We start from the raw sequence: 26,062 nt of genomic DNA, 5'->3' as shown, positions 1-26,062 counted from the left end.
CACTTTTTTCATTTTGTTGAAAATAATTCATTCATTAAACTTGACAGAATCTAAAAAATTTACAATTTTTATTTATCACCTTGTAAATGCATAAAATGAATAATGTTTCAGTGTTATTAGATATCTTACAGAGAGTCTGTCAGGTACTAATCTTATATTTAGCAATAATACAGTACCTTTTCGCGTGTATGTTAATTTATTAACTTATTAGCATCATTCCACCTGTGCACATACATTTATATGTACAATATCTATTGTATTAATATAATGAAAAAACATGAAACATTCAAAAACAATACATTTGCTCAAGTAGGATTATATGATAAATTCTGATGAAGTACAATATATATATATATATTCATATGTAAAAAAAAGATAAAAAGAATAATTGTATGATTACGTGATACTCTTTTTTTTTTTTAAACATCTCTAAAGTTTTATTTTACTATATGTATAATGTATGTGTAAATGTATTATCAGTTATATGATCCAAGCACTTTTCGATTCGAACACCTTGTTTTTGATAATCGTTTGCTTTTCATCATGTCTGGTTTTAAAAATTCATCTTTGTCGTTTTCTTTATCATGGTTCTGTAAAATATGTATACACGATATTATATAATTAATATAGAAAAAATTATTTCAATCGTTTATTCCAAATCTAATGAATACTTACCTTTATACATAAATCAGGTTCGGATTGAATACTAGTTTCAAGAGTTGGTCTTGGAATTAAGGAAATATCTGACGCCGAAGCAGCCCTGACAATATTGTATTTAACCGTATTACTTTTATCTGGTAATTCTCCATTTATATTAAAAATTGGTGTTGACGCACTAATCACTGTGTTTTCAAAAAGAGGCGATGAAATGATCGTTTCATTTTCGGATGATTGATTTAGAATCGTGTCTTCCTATAATAATATTACGTCTTATATAATATTAAAATTAATATTACGTCTTTTATATATATATACATATATTATTATGATTAAATTAAATCAGTCAAAATTATACAGATGATTATGTATTAAAAGTAACAACTTACATCACTTTCTGAAGTATTTATATTTTTTCTAATTTCCCTAAATCTTTGAAGAATACGTTCATGCGGAGAAGTTGCAGTCAGATGACGAGGGTATTGAAATTCTTTTCTTGCAGGTGTTAAACCTAAACGATGAAAATAAATAATAGTAAAAAGTAATTTAATAAAATCTGATATTTTTATATAAGATATTATGTGGAAAGAAAGTAAAAACCTGTCGCTACGTCATGTCGTAAGTCTTCAATCAGGAATTTTTCGATTTCATGCTCTGTCGTATGTAGTTGTGCAATGATTCTATTATTGCATTCTATTGATTCTGTACTTCGACTTTCTAACTTATTTCCAACTTGTGTGTTAGCATATGTAGTTTCTGTAATTTCGTTGATATTCTATTAAAAATAAAAAAGAACAAATTATATATAATATGATTTTATAAAAATATAAACAAGAAATTATATAATTTCCATTATTTTAATAATTGAACTTACATTAATTAAGGTAGAAAAAGCGATTCTATCATTCTCTGTTTTATATTTCAACGCTTTAGCATGATCTTCCGAAACATTTTTATATTTTTCTAACGCATTCGATCTTGCCGATAATTCTGTTTGTATTTCTTCTGTTAGAGTAACACTTTGCTCCAAAATTTGGTCTGCCAATATCCTATTCTATAATAAATGAATATCGTATCTCATTCTTATTTAACAAATTTTCTCAATAAAATCGCATTATGAAAATAATATTACCTCTTTTGTACTCAAAGCAACATCATTTTCGATAATCGTAAAGTCATTTTCTAACTTGTCTTGTAAACTTTGTTTCTTATCTACACTCAATTTGTAGTCATCTTTAATTTTATTACTAATATTATTGCATGTTTTATTTACATGATTTAACATATCAGAAACCGCGATATGTCTTTGGTTTTCATTTTTGCGAAGATTATTGAATTGAAGATATACATCTTCGAACATCTAAAAAAATTTTATATTTATAATTTATATATCTAAAAAGTATGATACATATGTCTTTAAGTTTTTATACCTTTGCAAATTGTTGATTTTCTTGTATAGTTTGACCTTGATTATGCAGTACATTTTGAACAGTTTGTTCTATCTCTTCTATGTTCTTGCATAACTGATTACATTCTGTAAGTTGATAATTACACATTTCGTTTATAGATGTTTTTGCTAGTGTTGCTAAATGTTGAAGTTTTTGTGAAACACTTTCATTTAAAACGTTTAAATTTTCCGCTATTTTTGTTTTTACCAAGCTTTCAATTCTAGATACTAATTTTCTAGAAAATTCGTCTAATCGATTACGCTCATCTTCAGTTACATTGGAAACAACTTCAATTTCTTTTTTTAACCATTCTTCATAAACAGTATACTGAAAATATATTATTAATGATTATTTTATTGAATATACTGAAAATGCAATTAAATAACTTACAGAACTATCTATGTCCTCTGCTAATTTCTTAGTAGTAAGTTTGGCTGCTGTTAATCCTTCACTGGTAACTGTTTCTAAACATATATAAATTTTACATAAGCATATAAGTTTTTTTACACTGCAATATACTTTTGATAAACAAGAATCTTTCTTTTACCAATTTGAGTTTTCAGAGACATGCAAAATTGTACCAATTCATGTGTATAAACAGAAAGATCATTTTCAATATCTTGGAAACGATTTTTAATATTATTTTGGAACTGTTGACTAAGATTTTCATTTTCTTCCTCTACTTTCCTATACATATATAAAACAAATGTAATTTCGTCAAATAATTATTATAAAAAGAAAAATAAACATCGATTATTTACTTACGTTTTGCGACCGATTTTATCATGTAATTTATAAGTATCTGTACTTGCTGTATCTGCAACATTCAAAAGTGTCTTTGCTTGGGATAATAATATTTTTTCAGTTGATACATGATTTTCTACAAGATATTTTTGTTCATCCCTTTCTTGCTTAGTCATTTTCAAGTGATTTTTAGTTGATTTTAATACATTAGTTGTACTTGCTAAATTATTTTCCACTTCTTGCAACTTGTTTGTCTGTACATAATGTTCTACTTGCAAATCATTGAATAATTTCTGTAATCAAAAAAGAAAAAAGAAAAAAAAAGAAAACAAAAAATATATAAAAGAAATTATAATGCATTTATAAAGTAGCTAAAAAAAATCTTACTTCTTTATTTTGCATTGTTTCTTCGAGTGCTTTAATATGATTTATTTTTTCTTCTATCTCTCTACCTTGATAATCTATTAAACTTTGCATTTCATTATAATTTTCCTGTGCAAGGTAAACACCATTTCTTTCACGTGTTGCTAATAAATCTCTTCTTAATCTTTCAATTTCCTCTGTATATTCTTTAAGTAATGCTTTCTTAGAAAGCTTTTGATTAATTTCTGGACGATTAGTAATATTTTTTGCTCTATGTGCATAGTCTAATGTTGATAAAGTTTCTTCCAGATTTATGCTAGCAGGAGATATCGTCGCAATTATAGACGTCTTTGTACGTCCACCCAGTGATTCTTGAAGAAGTCTCGTTAACTTAGATTCTCTATATATATTAAAAATATTAATTTTATATAAAAACAATTTTATAAATGTAATAACATAACATACAATTTTTTATCATATATACCTATATGGTATATGTGGTGCTCTTTCTACTAATGCTGTTATAACTCGTCCAAGAGTCAATAAAGATTGATTAATATTACCAGCTTCTCTTGCTCTTCTATCAACTGCACCAGATCTACCTACATTTTCACTTCCTGCTAAGTCTACTAAATTTAGTTTCCCAGTTTTCAAGAGCTCTTCTCCATCAACAGTGTTCTCTTTGATATGTACAGTGATTGAAAAAACTGTATGTGATCGACTAAAATAATTATGAAGATTATTAATATGAAAAATTATGTAGAATAGAGAGTTTTTTGAGACCATAAATTTTGTAAAACGTAATTATTATAACAATGCATGATATTATATTAACCTTGACTGAGCATTCATCAATGTTACTGCTGTTTGTCTCTTTTCTGATCCTTTTTCAAGGATCTTATAAACTTCACTTTTGTTATGTACAGTTACTTCTTCTAAACCATGAATGATAACAGCACCTTTTCTTGATGTATCTTCATATAATCTAATAACGTAATATGTTATTTAAATGTTATTAAATATGTAATTTAAAAAAATTCATAAATTTATAAATTAAAGTATATTAGGATTACCTTATTTTTGAAGCATCATCATTGGGTGATAGAAGATCAAATAATTCTTCATTATAGAGTTCTAGAAAACTGATTCGTACTGTGTATTCCTGAGCTTCTAATAATCGTAGTTCGTCAAACAAATGACTTAAGGTACGCGGTATAATTCCAGCAGTTGTGTCCTAAACAACATATGAATTAATTTATAAATATATTATTAAAACTAATTTATGTTGAATATTTAAATAAATTACACTTTGCCAATGTAAAGCTGGATCATTGCTGACGCCTTCCATAGTAAAAGTTTTTCCTGTACCAGTTTGTCCATATGCAAACACTGTACAATTATATCCAGCCAAAACTTCTTCCAATAGAGGACTAACAACAGCTTTGTATACATCAATCTAATATATATAATATAAACTAAACTAAGTCAATTGTAATGATAAAATATTTTAAAAAACACATATAAATTATAAAACAATATACATACCTGCTTCGATAATGGACCAAATACTTTATCAAATGTGAACTTTTTTGAAAGTTTATCTTGCGGTCTTTCACGTATTATTACATCTTTATTCGATGGTACTTCCACCACTGACACTGATTTTCCAAGTCGTTCTGCATTATTTATCGGCCTGGTAAAAAAAAAGAAATTATTATACACGATAAAAAGAAAATTTTTACAATACAAATACAAATTGTTTTAATCTATAAAATAGTATATTTTTTTTCGCGCACCTGACTCGTACAAACACTTGTATATGTTGATTTTTATCCTTTTTTCCAGTGCGCGTCTCATTCATCTTTCTGATATTTGATAATCGTACACCTTCTCTTTGATAGAACCTTCTATATTTATAAATTGTTTCAGATTTTGGTAATACCTCCTTTCTGTAATCACATACGCGCGTTTGATGACACTAACTTTTCCGTTACAAAATTTAAATTGAATAGTTCGTGCGAGTGACGCCAAGGTAGGCAATCGCGTTCATAAACCCATCCAATTTGAACATAACATAATAATGAACGCAATGGACCAATCATCGTTCTTCATTCTTGACCAATCATCTCTGAGTATATAAATAAGTTATAAACGAGCTACCACTCACAGAGTATATCATAAGACCTGTGAAAATTGTCATATTGTCTTCGTTATTACGAGTATATTTTAGTAGATTGTCAGAAAAAATTATAGAAAAGAAGGTAGACAAATTGAAAATAATATCACAAAATATTCAAGGTATTTAAATATTACATATTATTTGACTTAAATAGAAAATTATATTACAAATACGATAGGTATTACGCATATTTTTTGACACAGTAAATTCGTTTTACCGAGTATTTGTTTCTTTCAGATGATCACTGACGTACAACTTACTGTTTTCTGTAATATGCTTGGGATCATGTTATTTTGTCTAGTATTTCTATTTCATTACATAAATGCGAATTATTCAAAATGAATGAACATATTATTTCAATAAATAATATAACAGTATATAGGTTAATCGCAGATTATGCAGTCCAGCTATTGCATGATATACGATGTAAATCGTTTTAATAATATAATATAACATTGAATAAATTTTATTCTTATACTATTCCTTCCCTGTGACAGCATTAGTTACTTTTATCGATCTTCGACTGCGAATACTAGTCTGTTACCGAACATGCAGTTCTGTCAAAGTAAAAAAGTTTAATTTCAACATTTTTCATTATTTATACATTTCATATATTTATTTATGAGTTTAATACTGTGAATATATTTATCATATAATATTTTTATTTATTAAAGATAAATGTACTAGTAAAAGAATTTACTTATCTATTAGCATTTACTTCATGCATAACTCTTATAGCTTATATTCTAAAACTGAATTTCAGTTTAAGTTAAATATGAAATCGACATGCATAATAATGATGTTAAAGGCAACAAATTGAGAAGTATACTGATATATGTATAAGATAGAAGATATTCATAAATATTTTATCCAATATAATAATCATTACTAAGCTTATTTTTCATTCGTCTATTTCTGATCCTCTAAAAATATATTTAAATTTTTTAATATTTTGGAAATATTTTGATTTTATATTCTTTTGACAAACAAAGACAACGGTATAACAAAGACGACAATGATGATATAAGCAAGAATGAATCAAGAGCACAAAAACAAGGGTGGCACATCAAAGCGATGAAAGAAAAAGAACCTTTATTTGATTTTCACTTATTGGAAGCCATAAATACGAGTTTAAAGCAATATTACGAAAGCGAATCGTGTGTAGTAGGGGATACAACTTTAAATACGTTCGAATAAAACATTACTCGCGCTTCTTTAAAGGGGGAATCGCGTTCTTAATTTGCATGAAATACGCGAATACATTTTAGTTTGTAACCATTCACGCGTTAAAGGAGATATACGAAAGGCAGTCTACGAACGTTTATCATTAAACGTGAAAATATAGATAATTTAAAAGTATAGATTAGTAAATCTGATAAATCACGCATTGATCTTTTTCTTTTCGTTTTTATTTTTCTTTTTTCTTTTCTTCTTTTTTTTAACACGTTATTTTTGTGACACGTGAGTCATGCTAATCGCATGGAAATACAAGTGCAAGTTTATATACTTTCTAAATTATTAATTAAAACGACGACATATTGATGACGATGATAAATAATTACATTTTTCGTTCAATTCTTTTATTGACGACTTCACTGATATACCATCATCTATCATCGCCCTTCGTGAATGCCTTTCAAGTTGACGATTGTCTGGCACTTTGTTCGAACGTAAGTGTATGAAATATAGAGATAAAAAAAACAAAATGCAAATTTTTTGGATAATTTCTTTGACGATTCGAGCATTCATTGTAAAATATTTTTCGATATCAAATTAAAGGACATTCTTGGATTCATTGAGAGATTTTGAAGAAATTGTTTTATAGATACTGAACGATCGCCTTTCATTCGTTCTTCGTATCATTGCGTACCTTTTTTTTCAAAGATACGAAAAGAAAAAAAAAAAAAGAAAAATGTATGCCTCGCATGCTTTGCACTTCAACACCTGCGTCAACATAACGTTTTGACGAATCTTTAAAAATTTGTATTCTATTATTTATTAAGCTGTAAAACAGATAAATTATATATGTAGATCATAGAAACGATAGAATCGGTTGTTGACGAAGAAATATTATAAAGATAAATTACATATTTGCATTAATTTCACACATTATTGTAAATTGAACAAAATTTCTGTTAAAACTGAACAATCATTTTTTTTTATTAGTTAGAGTTGTTTATTTGCCGATTGTTTTGCCACGCGACTTGGATGTTATCAAGTACACATTGAATTTAAGCAGATTGTAAATATCGAGCATATACGCATTTTATAAATTTTATTAAGAAACATATATATACATATTGCATTATTTTCATGATGTATTAGATTTTCTATGTTCAAACATTAAACTATTTTTTTTTTTATTTGAACGAATCATCAATAATTTTCATTCAATAAATCAAAAAATCTGATAAGTCTCTTTGTTTGTATTAATGCGAAAACAAAAATTATGTATCTTTTATTATAACAATTATCTAACGTAATCATACGTTATCAATTTGTATGAATTGAGGATATGTCGATCAAAATCATAATTTTGTTACGAGAAAAATTATAATCTAAACTTTCTGTTTCGCAATTATATCGATGATTTTTTTTTCATATTAAAATATCGAAGAGAGAATTTTAAAAATCGAATTTCTATAAAAAAAATAATCATTTTGAAGGATGCATTGATCATTATTGCGTATCGAAAATGATTTATATGATATTTCAAAATAGTAGTATGAAAGTTTCTTTGAAATTATTATGAATTTCTTCAAGTCGTTGAAATTCAAAAGTAAAAAATACACTACGAGGAACGTTTTCAACGTCTTAAGTAAAAAAGGATTGAAGATTTGACAATCATTGCGATCTTTTGTTTTCCATAAAAACAATATCCTTAATAATAATACATTGTAACAGAGGTGATTTTATATGCTCTTTTTTTCTTTCTTTGAAAATTGCAAATTTTACCGTCTCGGGCGAGATATCTTTCGTACAAAATATTCTATCCATTAATGCAACGACCTTTTCGACGTCAATGCATATTTTATATACATACAACGATGTGGATATAGAAGGGAAACGATGAAGAGAAGAGAATTGAATTCGAGCTGTGAAATTCATCGATATTCTTGCACAGGTTCGATCTCTCTCTCTTTTTCTCTCTCTCTCTCTCTTGCATAATGTAAAATCTGTTAAAAATATATTAAAGGGTATGATAAAAAACAAAGTTATGTGAAAGAAATTGCGTTTCATGCTTTTTTCAGATGTCTTTCGTCATTGAAATCGTTATCTTGAAACGTGTCATAGGCACCAATGAAAAATTACCGCGTTCATAGTTTTTCATTTCGTATGTATATTTATATGTACTTATTCTCATGTTTTTTGTTCTCCCATTCCTCAATGTTAATTTTATTTATTATTATCATTTCGTATTAATCAATAACAGAGTCTTTTTATTTTTCAGGAGTTATGTGAAAGTGCCTGTCGTCATAAGGTATGTTTTTTTCTTTGTAATTTTTTTTAAAATGAGCCAGGAAAAAAGATATTATTATTAATGAGATATTAAAGATATTAAATCATGACAACTGATACACACACACACACACATACACACACACACACATGCATGCGTATAATATACAAGGTGTAATAAAACTACGTGGTAAAACTTTAGAAATAGATTCCTCGTACGAGAAGGACGAACTTATGGGAAATTTAAGGAGGATTAAGTGGAAATGTCGAAAATTTTATTCCATAAGGAAATGTTAATAGAATATATCATAATTCTAGTAAATAAACTTAACGTATAATGCACTGAGATCATACTTGAAAGTTTTATAACTTAGAAATTAAGCATTTTTGGATCTAATGATGATAGAACCTATTTTTTCTTTTCTACAAAAAAGCAATCCATTTCTAAAGTTTTGCTGCATAGTTTTGTTAAATCCTGTATATTTGATATCAGGTTTACATCTCGAAAATATAAAAAGATCGACATTGTAACTTTTAGTTTTTATACTTATTGTTTCCGACAGATGTAAGAATGAAAACAAAAAGAATTAATGGGCCCACGATCCATAATAAGTATTCAAATAGTACACTATTTTAAAGGAAAATTGCGAAATACTTTGCTTTCGATGAGATATAATGAATTATGTAATAATTCAATCGGCTGTTTCAAAGCATAGTCAAGTTAATTGCTTCTTTCTTTTTTATCGTTTTAACTCTGTTTCAAAATTGAAATAAAAATGTTATGTAAAAAGATTATTGTTATTATTCGCATTGTATTGTTTTAAACAATTTTTTCTTTGCCGGAAAAAATGATCCACGGATTTTAACGTTTCTTTTATAATTTGGGAGAATTTCTTCATAGATAAATGAGGATGCGAATGCAAACATCAGTTTAAAATGTAGAGGAATGGATTCTATCATGATTAAGCATAATGTTGGAACATATATTATCGAGCAAAGTTCAAAGGATCTTATTTGGAAGACAGTAAAAATTGTAATTAAATGTATTAATACTTTGATTAAAAAAAAAAAAAAAGAAAAAGGAAAAAAAGTATATGACTGTTAATAACTTTCTTATTTTCAGAGCGATGGCAAATTCTCGTCCTTTTCTGATTTAGTAGCGAACACATCTTATCGATTTCGTTTGAGTAGATTAATACGACATGGTGTATCTCGATCAGAAGTATCAGATTGGTTTTCAACTTACGACAGTAAATTACTCTTTTCAAATACATGATACGTCAATTTTAATTTCGTAAACAAATGTATTTCGATTGATTTCAGTTAGTTATGTACCGAAGAAAGTTTCGAACGTGTCTTTGTTGAAAATAGAAATAGATAAAACCGATGTGTGTCGACTTTCTGCAGACATTCGTTTCGAGCCAGCGGATGGTAATGCTAATGTATATATTGCGTCATAAAAGCAAATAACTTGTTTTTTTATTACGAATTTTAATATAATAACATAAATATAATATATCGTAATACATCTACTTATATATGTATATATGCAAACACGTGTATGGTATAATACTTGTAATATTTCAGATTTGAGTTGCGATTATAATATTTTGTATTGGCAGTACGAACATGATTTAAGACATTTTGTAATTCGAAAGGTAATTTTAAAGAAAATAAAACTATATTATAACGTTATAACAAATAAAATTAGATAATAATTAATTAGTTTTCATTACTTACTCGGGATGTTCTTCCAGGATCCGACTTTTCGTTTCCATCTTAAAAATTTAGAATTTGATCGGAATACAACGATATATATTTCCTCTGTGAACGGTGGCGATCAGAAATTCAGCGATCAAACGACCTTAACATTTGTCACACCTTCTTGTTTGGAAACACATAATAATTTAAGGATTTGCCGTTAGTACACGCTAAATTGTTAAATCATTTATAACATGAACGTGATCTTCGATATTTCGTAGAAATATATATATATTTATTTTACGATATTTTATCACAGCTCCGCAGAAGGTCGAAGGACTACGCGTAATAGATATTTATAAACATGATGGTCTTTACGATGTTACCGTTAATTGGGATAAACCTAGCAAAGAACCGGATAATTATACGATTCAATTGGAAACGTTTCGAGAAAATAAAATACTTCTAACGATACCTGGGGTTCGTATTACGATCAATTTCTATTTCTCCCTAGATCGTTACAGTACTATTTAAAAATTTGTGAAATTTGTTATTATATAGAATGCAACTGAGGCTCATTTTTTAAATATCAAATTGGAGCAACAATATCAAGTTAGTATTATCGCTGATTCCGTCGGTGGTTCTAGTCCGATATCTTGGAAGATAAATGATTGTAGTGTACCGATAGGTAAATAGAATGAATTTTCATATATCAACAAAATGTTACTTCATTTATTATCAATTGATTCTTAATTCGTTAAATTTTTTTTCTTTTCTCAATTAGTAAATGAATACAGTCTTTATCAAAAAATCATGATATCGTTAGCGATTTTAATGACGGTCTTGATATTGATGATAATTTGCATGTACCTGTGTAAACGAAGAGAAAAACTATGTTGTATACAATATACGAATTTTCGGGTAATCCTTTAAAAATCACATATCAAATCAAATAAAAAAATAAAACGAACTTTATACCTTATTTTCTGTATTATGAATGTAGGTTTTGAATCAAAAAGAATTTCCTACAAATACACTTAAATTATTGCAAGAAGATAAGAATGTGTCTAAAGATGAAAAAGTTACTTTGCCATTGGATAAGTTTGAATTATCTCCGAAAAAATTAAAATTAAGAAATATTCTTGGAATTGGTGCTTATGGGATCGTCAGACTTGGAACGCTTCAAGATGATTTCGGTATTGTTATTAACGTGGCAGTTAAAGGGCTTAAAGGTATTAACATTATCTAAATATACCTTGCAAATATATTTGTATATTTTATTCTAAGTATCTAATGAAACATTATTTATTCGTTACAAAGATAATCCAACTGTGGATGATATAAATAATTTTTATCAAGAAATTCAGATTATGAAATCAGCTGGTAAACATCCAAATATAGTTTCATTGATTGGATATTGTACAATATATAACAAACCATTGCTGATCGTGGAATATTGCTGCAACGGTGATCTACAAACGTATTTGAGAAAGGTTGACACTTCAAACACTTTCTTCGTTCTTTTAGAGTACGTAAATATGAAGATCAGTTACTGATAATTAAGTAAACATTTTTCTTTTTTGTTTTCACGTTGTTTCAGATATGGAAAAATACGATGAATGGTGTTTTCGATCATAAATCCCAATTTACATTTGAACAATGTTTTCATAATTATGAAAATGATCAAGGTAATCGAATTGTTGAAAATCGTTTATATGATATTCAACAAGGTAAGTCGAATTAATATGTAATTATTATCTTGAAAAGTAAACAATAAAAAGAAACATTTAATTACAGAATAAAATAATTATTTGATTACAGAATACGTAACCGCGATCGATTTATTAAATTTTGCAAGGCAAATCGCTAATGGAATGGTAATATCAATATTTTAATAATCTATACATTAACAATTTTTTTTTATTTATTTCACAAAACATAATAAATCATTATCTGTAGGAATTTTTATCTACCAATCGAATAGTGCATCGTGATTTGGCTGCACGAAATATATTGGTATGCTCTGACAATATTGTCAAGATTTCAGATTTTGGTCTTAGTCGTGATATTTATCAAGAAAATGTTTACAAGAAAGAAGGAAGTGGTAAATTGCCATTAAAGTGGATGGCGATCGAGGCTTTGACGCATCAAATATACACAACTCATAGTGATGTGTAATTCTTTAAATTTATCGAATAATTACTTTTTCTCATAGAAAATAGTATGTTTTTTCTCTTTTCTTTTTTTCTAATATCAATTATAGTAAAAAAAAAAAAAAAAAAAATTATTTATTTATTTTCTATGAGGAAAATAATACAACTTTCCTCCTTTTTATTTCTGTTAAAATATTAATCACTTACGAAAAAAAAATGCTAAAGTTAGTAATAATTCGAATACTGTATTTACTTTTAAAATATATCATTATCAATAGCAAAGTAATAAGTATACATGCATATTTGCAGATGGTCTTTCGGTATTTTGTTGTGGGAAATAGTTACATTAGGTTGCACTCCATATCCTGATGTACCTACGAATAATATCTTGAAGCTTTTAAAAACAGGATATAGAATGGAAAAACCTTCAAATTGTGGAGAAAATTTGTGAGTTTATATGAAATGTTATGTTTTTATCTAATGTTTAGTTAGATTATTACCATTGTGCTTTAATTTTTTGTCTAGATACAATATAATGTATTCTTGTTGGCATCTTAGACCTCAAAGCAGGCCGACTTTTACGGAATTGAAGAAAAATCTAGATACGTTACTTAATAATTGGACTGACAATAAATATTTAAATTTGAGTTAAAGATCACAAAAAGTCAACAAAAAAAAAAGAAAAATGATCAGTGCTTTTTGATGAGATACTAAAGAAAATTATATAAATGATTGAATTAATTCTCTTGTTATCATTATAACAAGAAGGGATAGAATAACTATTATCATCAAGTACTAAAGTCATTACTATGTATTACCTTTTGAGAAAGTCATACCATGTGCAAAATCATTTATTTCGTAATTATTTTTACGTACAATAATCTGTGATATAATTCCTTATACATATACGCGTGTATATGACTTTGTGTATGAGAGAGCGCGAGTGTATATGTATAGTGTTTAATAATATTGTATGTGTGTGTGTGTGTATGTATATATATATATATATATATATATATATATATATATATATATATATCTTTCAATTTTAATAACTCAAATTTACATTGACAGAAAGTAACTAACTGTAAGATTTTTCTTCGTACTTCATTTTCAATCGTGCGATTTTTAACAATATTATACACATAATATACGTCCTACCATTTGAAGATCTCATTATCAATTAATGATGATTAATGTTTTCTTGACAAAAACATTAAGATTGAAGAGCCGATTCTGATCGTAGAGAAACGATTGATGCATGATAAAAGATAAAAGCTAAGAAAGTGTACAAGGAACTCGATTATACGCAGAACATCTTATCTTAAATACTTAAGAGATATATATCTGTACTGCATCAGCTAGGCACATTTTTGCTATTGCGAGAGGAACTTTGCGTTTTTATTTTTGATATTAAAAAAAAAAGACAAAAAAGGAAAAAAAAACAGAAAAAAAATCCACGCGAATCGACTCGTCAATTTAAAGTAAAAAATAGGATTGATTTATTAGATGACAAATGAAAAAGTAACGTGTGTTTTTTTGATGGTACCTTTTAAAGTACAGACAAATATTTTGGACATATTTTTTTTTTTAATATATCGCTTTATTACAATATACTAATAATTGATATGAAACAGAGATCGTGTCTGAATATGGAACTAGATCCATCGGACAGATCTTATCACCAATAGAAGATATCCCTCTTTTTTTTTGTACGCATAGTTAGAGTTATATTTAAAGGATAATATAAAAAGTTTATATAACTCAAAATTTTTCAAATGTTAAGATGTTTTCCTGTTCGCATTCAACGCATCAAAAAGTTTTGTAACACGACCGAGAGAAGTATATCTTATCTGTGAACAATAGTTACAATTATTCTGTAATCTTATTTTTGTCCTTCCTTAAGACTATGTACAGCTTACTTGGAAAATTTCTTTAATCGTTAGGCTTCATGGGATATCTTTACGATGCAACGATTATCTTTATAAGTTCTACGATATACAGTTAAAAATGTACATTTTTTATATTATTAAAAAAAAGAGTTAAGACAAAAAATCATACATTACGATATATCAAAGAAATGTGAAGAGCAGTGTTCTCGTTTATACTCAGGCTTTTTTCTCATGGACTTTGTTTCGAATATATTATTATATTTCGGAAATATTATAGATCAAACATAATAAATCAATGTTCCATAAATTTACGTTGGTATCTAAACAATTATATTTAACGATTAACGAGAATACTTCGTAATACTTAAACTGCGACTATTCTGTAAAAAATCGTTGAAGAAGACTCCAACACAAATATTATATTTTATACAAATAATGGTGACGGTAATATGTAGTGATAATGGCCATAAAAATAAATATTAATCATGTACAAGTCATTTTAATATTTGATAGCTGTAAATTAGATAGATTTATGAGTCCTTCTATGAACATAAATCATACATTCTTATAATTAAATTTATAATTGCATCAATGCTGGAAAAAAGTAAAAACACAAAAATTTATACATATGCATGTGGTTTTCCGTATTATTTATGAAATGTTATTACTTATTAAATGTACTTTCATAATCTGTGAATTTCAATCTTCCTTTTATTGTAAGAATGATATCACAGAGGAAATTGTTGTATTACAAATGATTATGTTTTTTTTCTTTTTTTTTTTTTTTTTTTTTTTAATTTTTTATTATTACTTTTTTTATTTTGATTTTACTGCGAATAATTAAAAATGCATAGTGACAATTTCAAAGAATGGACAGGCCAAAGTTTTTTCATACATATTTGCAATTTCATTCATCAATAATATTTTCAGTTATAGGTATGCAATTATCTGAGAAATACTATTAATGAATATTTTATACAAGATCATATTGCGATCGTTAATAAGTATACATTTGCTTATAATAAACATAAATCATATTATATGATTATCAAGTACGATATGAAAATTATTTCGAGGAAACGTTTGATAACGAACGAATTTTTATATATGGATTGGTTAAGTTTGATTTAAAAAACAAATGATTTACAAAATAACTATGTAAATTATAATAAGACATTACTTTTAAATCTTATAGAAGAAAGACATGACGTGTTCTTATAAAATAGTAACAATAAGAAAAGTAACTCTAACTGAATATTATTCAATTAATATATTCCTTTCTTTAAAGAGCCAAAAATCACAGACAATGTAGTCTCTCTATATCAGTAAGATAGACCGACAGAAATTTTATCATTGACAATTTCACTGCCTTTTGTACGACTTTCGATGCTACCTATATCAGATGCTATCGTTTCTAATTAAACTATCTTCTTTGTCAACTGGTGGTGGACCTGTGGTAAGTGTCGTACTGGGCCCTGCTGTTAGATAACCAGCAGATACTGGTGTTCCAGCTGATGAATAATCGAAAATATATATTTTTCCATTCGCGATATTTATATTTATATTTAAACATAAATACAAATTTCAAAATCTTATCTTACCTGTTAAATAGCCTGAGTTGGTTGTATTGGATATAAATAAATCATGTCGTTGATCTTTATATTCTGCCCAGACACTAGATTTTTCTAGTATAGCATTGACTTTTTCACCTAAAAGTAAACTTTTCGTCATTGCTTTCAAAGCTTTCACTATTTGCGCTTTTGTTGTAGCAGGATTATCGATAACATCTAGTCGACCTTCCAATATATTTAAGAGATATGGCACCATTTCAGCTTCCAGTGCCTAAATAAAATCCAAACATATATTCTATTTTCATTTTTTTATTTAATTACAAAGTATATTATTAATATCTATACTTCACGATATAACATACCTGTTTAATAAGTCTATCTTCATTCGTTGAAAATAATCTATTTAAAGTTTCGCATGCTATTGCTATCATATCTCGTCTGGATTGCATAGCATGTTTTAATGGACTTATACATTCTGTTTGACAAATAGATGATATACAAATCTAAAAAATCGAAGAGAAACAAAATATAATAATACGGTAATTTTTAACTAGAATCATTATATTGTAATAACAAATTAATTTACCTCGCTGGTAGCTAATTGGTGTAATATTAATATTGCTGTTTTATATACGGAAGGTTGATTGTTCTGCATTGCCATTTGTCTACATAGTCGTGGTATATGGCCTAACGATGGTACTTGATCTGCTAATATTGGTTGCACTTGTAATAAACACACCAAAGCTTGTGTTGTAAGCTCTAACATCTCCGGCTGAAAAAATATATTATTATAAACACATTCATATATGATCTGGTGATTATAAAAGTGATCTGTTATATATTTTTCATTTTGAAATACTTTGACATTTGAGTTTGAATTATTTAAAAATTAGTTTTCTGTAATAAATAAACAGTAAAAGTAAGTATATTTATCCTTGACAAAAATAATTCTTTTATGTAATTTAAAAATTTTAAGAATAGCGCGTGACAAAATGTCTCTTAATATTTCAAATGACTTAGATCACTTTCACAATCACCAGCTCATATATAAGATAAAGTGACTTGATATTTTCAGCTAATTATTTTGTAACTCTTACGTCAGTCTTTTCCTTAGACATAAGTGTTAGAATAGTGTCCATAAGTTCACTTAAAAATTCCTTAGGCTTTCTAAGAGCCCATGCAGGACTAGCTATAAATAATCTGAGGTATACGCCGCCTACTACAGGTTCATTTGTAGCGATATCAATATTATTTTGAGTCTCTGGTAACTTCATTATCACACTAGGATTTCGTCTTTGCAATGCGAAATATCTGTACAAAAAATTATTATAATATAAAACAATATATAGTATTTTCAATGATCACTATTAATTAAATTATATAGAACATACTCATCTTTCAATTCAGCAATAATTCTTGAAACTCGTCCTTTAGATTCATCATCCCAAATTAATTCCGGATTTTCGTGTTTTGTTTCAAACATGTGTACACATTGTTTAGGTGAATCACGAATTGCCTCACTAAATAATCTGGGTAAAAATTTAGATAGATCTAATTTTACCCTTGGTCCAGCCAGTTTATCTGAAGACATTTTGGCGAGCAATTCAGCCGCTGTTTCTCGTACCTGAGTGTTACTTGAATTGCAGAATAAATCAAGGACATAAACAACAGCTCCTAAGAATATTAATTATCAAAGAATTATTTTCATTTATTTTTGAATATTTTTTCAATATATTTACACTGACCTTTAGCCAGTGCATCTTTTACGATTTTCGTTGAACTCATCAGTGCATATAAAGTTTCTAATGCAAGAAGTTGATACTCTTTTAGACTATGCAGGCATAATAGTAAATGTACTATCACTTCATTTGCTGCAATATCACTGACACATTCTTGATTTTTAGTTACATTACTGATTACCTCAAGCGCACTTTTTTGCACTAATTTGCAATTGTTACAATTAACTAATCCAAATAATAACTTGAAATGACCCATACACTGTAATTCTATTCCAGGATTATTTTTAATTACATTTCTTAATGCTTCCAAAGCCATTACAACGTGTTCCAACTTTTCTTTATATTCCTTTCCTAAAGTAACATTTCCAAGAGAAGCTAAATAATCCGATGATTTGGACAGAAATTCAAGCAAATTTATTGTGAAGCTTTTTGGATCCTGAAAAATATTAAAAACTTATAATAAGAAAAATACAATGAGAAAAAATATAATAAGAAAATTTATAATAAAAACTTATAGTAAACAAATAATATTAATAATTTTACCTCTATAGGAAAAACTGGTTGTTCATTATATACTTTAACAAAGATTTCACCAATAATTAATTCTCCAGCATGAGCACTATATTTGAAATTACTGAAATCATGTTCAAAATTTTCGTTACCATTCAATCTTTCTAATCGCTTAGCTTCTAGATATTCGTTTAACTCTGCTCTAGTTCCATTATCCCAAATCAAATATGGGTTTGAACAATTAGAATTTAATGTCTTTAATATTTCTTCAGGTTTATCTTTGCTAAGCTGACGAGCAAGATAAGGCGTTAAAAGTTTTTCTAAAGCATTCACTGTGACAGGATTATTAGGTGTTTTGTTTTCTCCTGTCATATAACCACCCAATCTGGCACAAGCTTTAACAGCCAATTTTGCCAAATTATTAGCAACTTCTTGTCTATTCTCATCTTGAGTTCTTTCGACGCCACCTTCTTCTAATGTATAATCGTAATTAAACATAAACAGCAACAGATGCCACAAAGCATCAGATTTAAATAATTCCATTTGTAGAATGCTATCTGTAGCAAGCGATGAAACACATTCGGTAGCAACCGAACATAATTTTGTCAAATGCTGTTAAAAATATTCGATTTAATATTAGATCACATTTTATAATAATTAAATTCGACTATATTAAAACTTTGTACAAGCTGTCTTATAATAAATGTTACAAAATATTAAATGTTAAATTTATCAAAGTACTTACTCTGAAATGTAATATTCTGCATAAATCTTTAACCAATTGTGGTAACTCTATAATTTTATCTCTGCATCCACTAAATGACCCAGCAACAGCGAAACATTTGGTAATGTGCATACATACTTGTACTGCGATATCGTTAGGTTTACTTGATTTGTTCAAAACCGAAACACATCGAGTATAGGCACGAAGTAAAACCTCTAAACCATCTTCTCTTCGTAATTCTTCCGCGTTTAAAGCAGAACAATGAACCGTATGATATGCAAGTTCACTAGCAGCAGCCAACAATGGTGCAGACTTTGAAAATAAACGTTCGTCATCCGATTCTAATTTGATCGTCTTAATTAACTGAGGATAACCGGCATATTTATATGGTCTAAGTTCTTCTGTATATCTATGAAAAAGAATACTTTGTGTTCTCAAAATAAGTACTATATTATCAGGATTCGGACCATCGGTAGTCCAACAGCTGCGACTACATAAAAATTCATATGCTTGATTAACTGCCTCAAATTTATCCTAAAGTGAAAAACATATATATTATATATCGTATGATTTTAATTGTTTTAAAAGCTATATTTATTAATGCTAACTTAGTACTTACTCTGCCTTGAGGGTTTTTATCAGGATGATACATTTGAGCTAATTTGTAATATGACTTTCTAACATTTGCTTCATTGTGTTGTTCTCCAACAGGCAAACCTAATACTTTGTAAGCCTCATCAACTGTCATTAAAGGTGGTTTCTTTTCTACCTCTTTTTTCCATGCATTCAATACGTCTTTTAATAATTGCACCTGTATATCAGTAGTAATAAATAATATAAGTATCACGATATAATATAAAAAGATCTGTAACCTCGACTTACAGGTTCAGGTATAGGCCATTGCGGAAATTTTACAGTATCGCACAAATGTCGAAGATAAAATATTTGACAAAATAATTCATTTTCCAATTGTGGATACCTCACAGCAGGTATAGCAATGTATTGATATTTGGCCATAGTATGACTTCTTAATTTCGGGGTAAAATCGGCAATATGTGCGGCTATTTTTTCAATAAGCATTCTTCTCATTTCAGCATTCCAAATTGCTTCCGGAGTATCAAAATCACCTAGAAATATTTGTGCAAATTTCTCTGCACCATGATTTTCTAAATAGCTCACCATGGCATCGGGTAAAAGTTGACCAAGAATGCTTCGTTGCATAATGTCAGAAGATATGTTCTAAAGATATAATTACAATGTACATTTATAATATTTAAAAAATTAATCATGAAAATAATATTATTGGAACATTACACATACGTCATCGCTTCTAAAAGCCTGTTTGGTGTGTGTCAATTGTAAAAATCTTGCTATAGGTAGAACATTGGAACCAGTGTACATCAATATGAAGTAAAAAACACCAGTGAGATAAATTTTTGAGACATCTGCATTATCACGCATTATTTCACATAATAATGTAGCGACTCTTTCGACCAATACGGGATCGAAGGTCAATAAGAGTTGTACAATATGTGGTAAACATTGAAGGTCCGACAAGAGACGTTTAACACGTGGTAATGGCCTAATCACAGCATCGTCTGCATCTCTACTTGGAAAGTATTCGCACATTTTAATTAAGATATTTAAAATCAAAGTTGCTAATTCACTTTCATTGATTACTGGAATTCCTCTTGCAACTAAAGTCCATTTCAATTGTGGTACTTGAGATATCATCCTCCATCCATCCAATCCTTGTGCCCAAACCTTTGTTTTATAAGTTATCTTACTTGTCGTATATAAATCTTTCAGATCCTTTAGACTTATGGGACCCTTACGCGTATCGCCATCGTTATAATACCATTCTTTTTCCATCATCCTCTCTTGTTGTGGACCTGCTTCTATGACATTAGTTTGCGTGGGTACCACAGCACGAGAAGTATGTAAATGTGCTAATGTTAAAAGATCTACAAGCGCTCGTACACCATTCTGATCCATTATCTCTTTAACGTTTCTTCTGTGTTGAATGAGTTTCTTTATGAACATAACTAATCGATCACGCTCCATTCTATCGGTGCACCGATCCAACATTCCTACTATATATTTTGTGTCTGAGAATGGTCCAATATCTTCGTAATATCGTCCATACACTATAGTCATTGCTTGCAAGCAAAGGCACTTCATTTCGACTTTTGTTGTTAACAAGAATCTATGGTATAAGTCATTAAAAAATTCATACCTATATATAAAAAAAAAAGAGTTAAAATTTTATTATCATATAATCTTACATTTTAAATACATTTGAATACTATCGTATATTTATTTACTTACGATTTTCGAATTGGACTTTCTGGGCTATCTCTTTCTAGTAGCAGCCTCAAGTAATAATCTCCAATTTTGACTTCATCTGATAGGCACTGATACTGCACTTCAAATTCTCTGTAATTCCATGCAATTAAGGTTCCACCTGCTAATTCTTTATCCGAGGTAAATGCACGTATTTCATGATCGAGAGCAGTTCTTAATTCCTCTCTTGTTTTATGGTTCCATATTAAATTAGGTAACGAATGATCTTGATTGAATTTATAATAAAACAATTTCCAATTTGCTTCAGACTTAATTCTTTCTCTGCGTTTTCTTAAGACTATTGGACGTTCTTTGATTTTTTCTTGTCTTTCTATACCAATGCGTGCACCCCAATGTTGAAGAGCATGTTCCACATGCTTCTCTACTAATCGCACTTGGCGTTCGATCATAATCCACTGTGGACTTTTTTTATTTTTCGATGCATGGTCTATTGCTATTTTTAAATTATCACGATTATTTAATTTTTCTTCTTCGAGAAATGAATCAGGAACTTTTTCATCGGAGTCTAAATAATTTAGTAAACCAACGGGCTATAGAAGATAATATAAGTTTTGTGAACAATATAGATACATGTAAGTGAATATAAAAGTTTGTAATCTCTTTAACTATAAAAAAAAATGATATTTTTACCATAATTCGTTTTAATAATCCCATAGCTGTAGGATGTCCTGTCACCCATAATCCTACTAAATGTCTGCATAGTTGTCTATGTGTCAGAAGTCTACTATCATTGCCGATAGTAAAGAGGCTATATAAAAGATGCCTTGGTAAAGCTCCTTCAGCAAGAGCTAGTTCTTGCATTTTTGCAGCCACTTCAGGTGCACCTTCTTCTATAATTGCTCTCATTATTAAACCAGCTCCTTTAACAATAGCCAGTGACGGATGTTGAAATAATTTGAAAAGAGATCTACCCCTTGCTGCAACCATCTCTAAAAGGTTGTCAAAATGTTTGCCATCTGTAGTTTCACTATATGGTACACATAATGCAAAAGTTAATAGATCAAGCATGGCAGAAACTACTAAAGCACCAGTGCCATGATTCTGAAATGTTCAAAGTATATACTTGAAGTCCTTCTTTGTAATTCAAGACCAGAAAAGATATATATATATATATATATATATATATATATATATATATATACATATATATATATATATATTGAAATACTTACAATATGATTAATCCACATTTCAAGTAAACTTTCTAAAAATTTGTTACTACTAAGAAGACTGCTTTTGTTTAATTGTTCTTGCCTTAGGTCACAATCATCATGCATTGGTTGCATAAGCGCACATATACAATCTATAGCAGCCTGTGTAACACCACAATCTTCTCTCTTTAATGCTTTTACAACTCTAGTACCAATAGCTTCTCTAAATCCAGCAAAAGAGGTGAATGCAGTGAATCCAACTTTACTTGCTACTAATCTTCGTATAGCATGAAACTGTGCTTCGATCTCATCATTCCCTTCTAGCTCTTTATTTACTAAGGTGCTTAAGGCAGCAAGTATAATTTTCTCTTTATTCTCAGTAAAAAGTCCCTGTAAGTAGTTATTCATCACACTGTACAGTTGAAGCTGTAAGCTTGGTACAGTCCATTCAAGCGGTGTACCGTCCTGAACAAAGGGAAAAAATCTCAGTTTGCATGTTTTCTACGTATGATATCAGACAGAAATACCTCAGTTGAATCGTTTTAATGATGTCATAGAGATATTTATGTTTCAAGTAATAGTTGTTTCTTATTACGAAATATTTAGTACTCATGTCAAGTATAGATCCCGAGATATTTCCGTCTTGATCAATTGTAACCGCTTCAATGTACTGTAGGCCTATATTGTTAGTTTTTAAAATATTAAAACAAACTGTTTACTGAGAGATATCTTAATTATAATTATCAATATGAATTTTCTCTTACATCTTGAGTTATTGAATAATTGAGACCACTATACGGTATATTAGCATTAAACCTTTCCAAAATTTCTGCAAAAGTACGTCCTCCTGGTGGTTGTTGTAAGAATTTAACATGGGATATTTCTACTTCTTCATCAACAGATAAATTAAGAGGTCCTAATCTTTTTCCTCTTGCAATTGGGTGCATTCTTACATGAGCATCTCTATTTCCAGATGCTCTTACACCATCAAGTAATGAAGCTAACAGGGAATCTCTGTCTGTTGCAGTGTAACTTCTTATTTGTCCATTTAAATATTGTATCGTAAATAATTGTGGATTTTTATTATCACGAATAAGAGCAAAAATATCTGATAGTGGTCTAAGAGTACAAATATTATATGTTTGTGGATCCCTTTCCAATAAGCAAGTATCAGAAAGGCAAAGTGTTCTTTTTTGTGGTTCTTTATATCTAGGTGAAATTTTATGAACAGTAAATTCTGATCCGCTTGTTATATGTTCATCACTACTGAATTTGCCTAATCTTTGTGCAAGAAAATCTTTCATTTTTATTGGTTCTTTTAAAACTTTTATATTGATTCCTAGATTATTTATTGCTGATTCCAATAGTTTCTTTTTTATTTCCTCTATCTGAGAAGATGCAAAAAGATGTAAACGTCCAAATCCACCACAAACAATCACAAATCCATTAGAATAGTCTTTCATCGTAGCGATGCCTTCAAAGTCCTTATAACAATAACTGGAAAGTAGCATGTTCGTTGTAGGATCCAGCTGATCAAGACTATATGGAGTTACTTCCAATACTATTGGTAATGTTGTATCAGACCAATGGCATTTAACAGCATGATATTTCTATAAATAAGGAAGATATCTTATTATCTAATAAGATTAATAATATTCAATTGTAATATTTATTTATTATAGTATGTAATTTAAAAATCTTTTGTTTTGCTATATAAATATTATTACGCTAACATAAGAACAAGCAATATATGTTTCTAAAAATTACTTCATAAAAGAAATTATATATATATATATATATATATATATATATATATATATATAAACTTGGATCTCTTTTTACATGGTGAAATTATATTATGCAAAAAAGTCATATAAAAAAATCATGTAAAAATTGATTCACAAAAAATATAGAACTTGTGTTAAATTAATGCAAATTATACAAAAAATCAATTAAAATATAGAAGTACATTTATTAAAAACATTTTGTTTAATAAACGCGTAAAAAGAAAGTTAATCTGCTGAGAAAAATGAATAGAAATATTTTTTTCTTTTATTGAATACGCATAATTTTCATGACATTTTCTGTAAACTAATTAATGTAAGCTTCTACAATTGTGAAAAAATAAATAGAACTTCTGAATAAAATATGTACAGAAAATCATGTAAATGTGAATTATGCAAAAAAATATCATGTAAAGACACCCAGATGCGTGTATATATATATATATATATATATATATATATATATACACTTATGTATGTGTTAATGATAAAGAACAGATAGAACATAATACTATCCCATGCATAGGTGTATCATGACCATATGGCTAACATGATAATAGATGTGCCATTGAAATTTAATACAGAATTTCAATATAGGAGAACACGTATATAACTGATGACTCACCAAAATTTCTTTTGATTTCTCTGCGAACTGATTTCTATATTTGAGTGCTTCTGTTAACAAATGTGCTCTATGTTCTGAACTAAATTTCATTGTATCAACTTTACGTTCTTTCCGCATAGTTATGCTGAATTCACAGGAACCCAACTGATGCTTATTTGTAGGTTGTATACTAATAAATTCAGAGTAATCCCATTTATTAGTAACCTCTAAGGTCCCAGGATTATATGTCGTAATACCCATGGATCCAATGGAAAAAATACGTTTGTACCTATAATACATTTCATAGAATCTATATTTATGTATTTCCAAATAAAAAATTTTAAACTTTCAAAGATATGAATTTTATAGTTTTATCAAATAAATATTATATATATATTATATATAATATATTGCATATTATTTAAATATATCTGAATATTTATAATATAGTTAACATTATAAGAGAGTTTTATTATCTTTCTTATCTAAAGATAATGGTTTATATAAAGCACATGTGCTAATAAAATATTTTTATTAGAGAATCATTTTTATATAGTATCGTATAATTTTACTAAAAGAATGAATAATGAAAAAATAATCTTTTTAAGATAATAGAAAATTAATCTAACAAAACAAAGTACATAGACTTACTTCCCTTTCCATGAATGTTTAGTGACCAGAAAGCATGCAAGATCCTGGTTATCCTTTAGTGGCATCATTGTCTCATGTCCTGAAGACGCAACAAAGATACAGTTTTAAATAATATTTTAATAACAAAACACTGCACAATACTTGCATCTGCCAAGTAGTGTTAGAGAACATTCGCAAAACGAATAGGAAAAACCGTGTGTGAGTCTTTATATTAGAATACGAATATGTGAAACGAAATGTCAATTCAATTTTTGTGAATATCGATAATAATTTAACTGCGTGAACTAACGAAATCTTAACGCGTTTTCTTGCAATTCAACAAACAAATGTCATTTTGAAGACTTCCGTTGGCCTGGGAGCAGCCATGT

The 26,062-nt window shown here is 28.3% G+C and overlaps 3 protein-coding genes across 12 annotated transcripts; 1 reads left to right on the top strand and 2 right to left on the bottom strand.

Moving 5' to 3' along the window:
* Positions 1-51: 51 nt before the first annotated feature.
* Positions 52-10,692, bottom strand: LOC124421566 (kinesin-like protein Klp61F). The gene is made up of 18 exons (XM_046956892.1): positions 10,591-10,692; positions 5,009-5,161; positions 4,758-4,905; positions 4,519-4,668; positions 4,286-4,446; positions 4,048-4,197; positions 3,697-3,933; positions 3,237-3,612; positions 2,871-3,142; positions 2,653-2,792; positions 2,496-2,569; positions 2,088-2,432; positions 1,790-2,017; positions 1,532-1,711; positions 1,258-1,432; positions 1,047-1,168; positions 676-912; positions 52-590 (listed from the first exon to the last, which is right to left on the bottom strand). The coding sequence occupies exons 1-18, from the start codon at positions 10,626-10,628 to the stop codon at positions 477-479; spliced, it is 3,300 nt and encodes a 1,099-aa protein (XP_046812848.1). The 5' UTR covers positions 10,629-10,692; the 3' UTR covers positions 52-476.
* LOC124421568 (tyrosine-protein kinase receptor torso) lies at positions 5,352-15,089 on the top strand. 6 transcript variants are annotated; one of them, XM_046956901.1, is made up of 19 exons: positions 6,948-7,061; positions 8,451-8,515; positions 8,643-8,725; positions 8,843-8,872; positions 9,752-9,883; positions 9,974-10,100; positions 10,174-10,281; positions 10,438-10,508; positions 10,608-10,770; positions 10,871-11,031; positions 11,113-11,239; positions 11,336-11,472; positions 11,555-11,783; positions 11,872-12,044; positions 12,152-12,281; positions 12,373-12,428; positions 12,511-12,725; positions 13,014-13,151; positions 13,230-15,089. In XM_046956901.1, the coding sequence occupies exons 5-19, from the start codon at positions 9,797-9,799 to the stop codon at positions 13,354-13,356; spliced, it is 2,049 nt and encodes a 682-aa protein (XP_046812857.1). In that variant the 5' UTR covers positions 6,948-7,061; positions 8,451-8,515; positions 8,643-8,725; positions 8,843-8,872; positions 9,752-9,796; the 3' UTR covers positions 13,357-15,089. The 6 variants fall into 6 exon arrangements, 5 of the variants coding, with proteins under 5 accessions (XP_046812855.1, XP_046812856.1, XP_046812860.1 ...); XR_006941694.1 differs by lacking the exons at positions 8,451-8,515; positions 8,643-8,725 and adding an exon at positions 5,352-5,510 and having other exon boundaries at positions 5,629-7,061; positions 12,511-12,567; XM_046956899.1 differs by lacking the exons at positions 8,451-8,515; positions 8,643-8,725 and adding an exon at positions 5,352-5,510 and having other exon boundaries at positions 5,629-7,061.
* A 279-nt stretch (positions 15,090-15,368) lies between these two features.
* LOC124421565 (dnaJ homolog subfamily C member 13) lies at positions 15,369-26,057 on the bottom strand. Of its 5 annotated transcripts, none has more exons than XM_046956886.1 (19): positions 25,840-26,057; positions 25,695-25,773; positions 25,065-25,332; positions 23,420-24,265; positions 22,677-23,120; positions 22,135-22,545; positions 21,469-22,034; positions 20,461-21,376; positions 20,023-20,379; positions 19,760-19,951; positions 19,162-19,674; positions 18,450-19,028; positions 17,913-18,342; positions 17,559-17,841; positions 17,265-17,478; positions 16,754-16,939; positions 16,530-16,670; positions 16,198-16,438; positions 15,369-16,107 (listed from the first exon to the last, which is right to left on the bottom strand). In XM_046956886.1, exons 2-19 carry the CDS (start codon positions 25,760-25,762, stop codon positions 15,995-15,997), a joined length of 6,768 nt encoding a protein of 2,255 aa, XP_046812842.1. In that variant the 5' UTR covers positions 25,763-25,773; positions 25,840-26,057; the 3' UTR covers positions 15,369-15,994. The 5 variants fall into 5 exon arrangements, with proteins under 5 accessions (XP_046812842.1, XP_046812843.1, XP_046812844.1 ...); XM_046956887.1 differs by having other exon boundaries at positions 25,984-26,044; XM_046956888.1 differs by having other exon boundaries at positions 22,677-23,045; positions 25,695-26,057.
* Between the last annotated feature and the right edge of the window lie 5 nt (positions 26,058-26,062).

This window comes from Vespa crabro, chromosome 2 (assembly GCF_910589235.1).
Source record: "Vespa crabro chromosome 2, iyVesCrab1.2, whole genome shotgun sequence".
Taxonomy (NCBI): domain Eukaryota; kingdom Metazoa; phylum Arthropoda; class Insecta; order Hymenoptera; family Vespidae; genus Vespa; species Vespa crabro.
The sequence above is the reverse complement of the archived record's forward strand: the minus strand, read 5'-3'. Positions and strand labels throughout refer to the sequence as shown.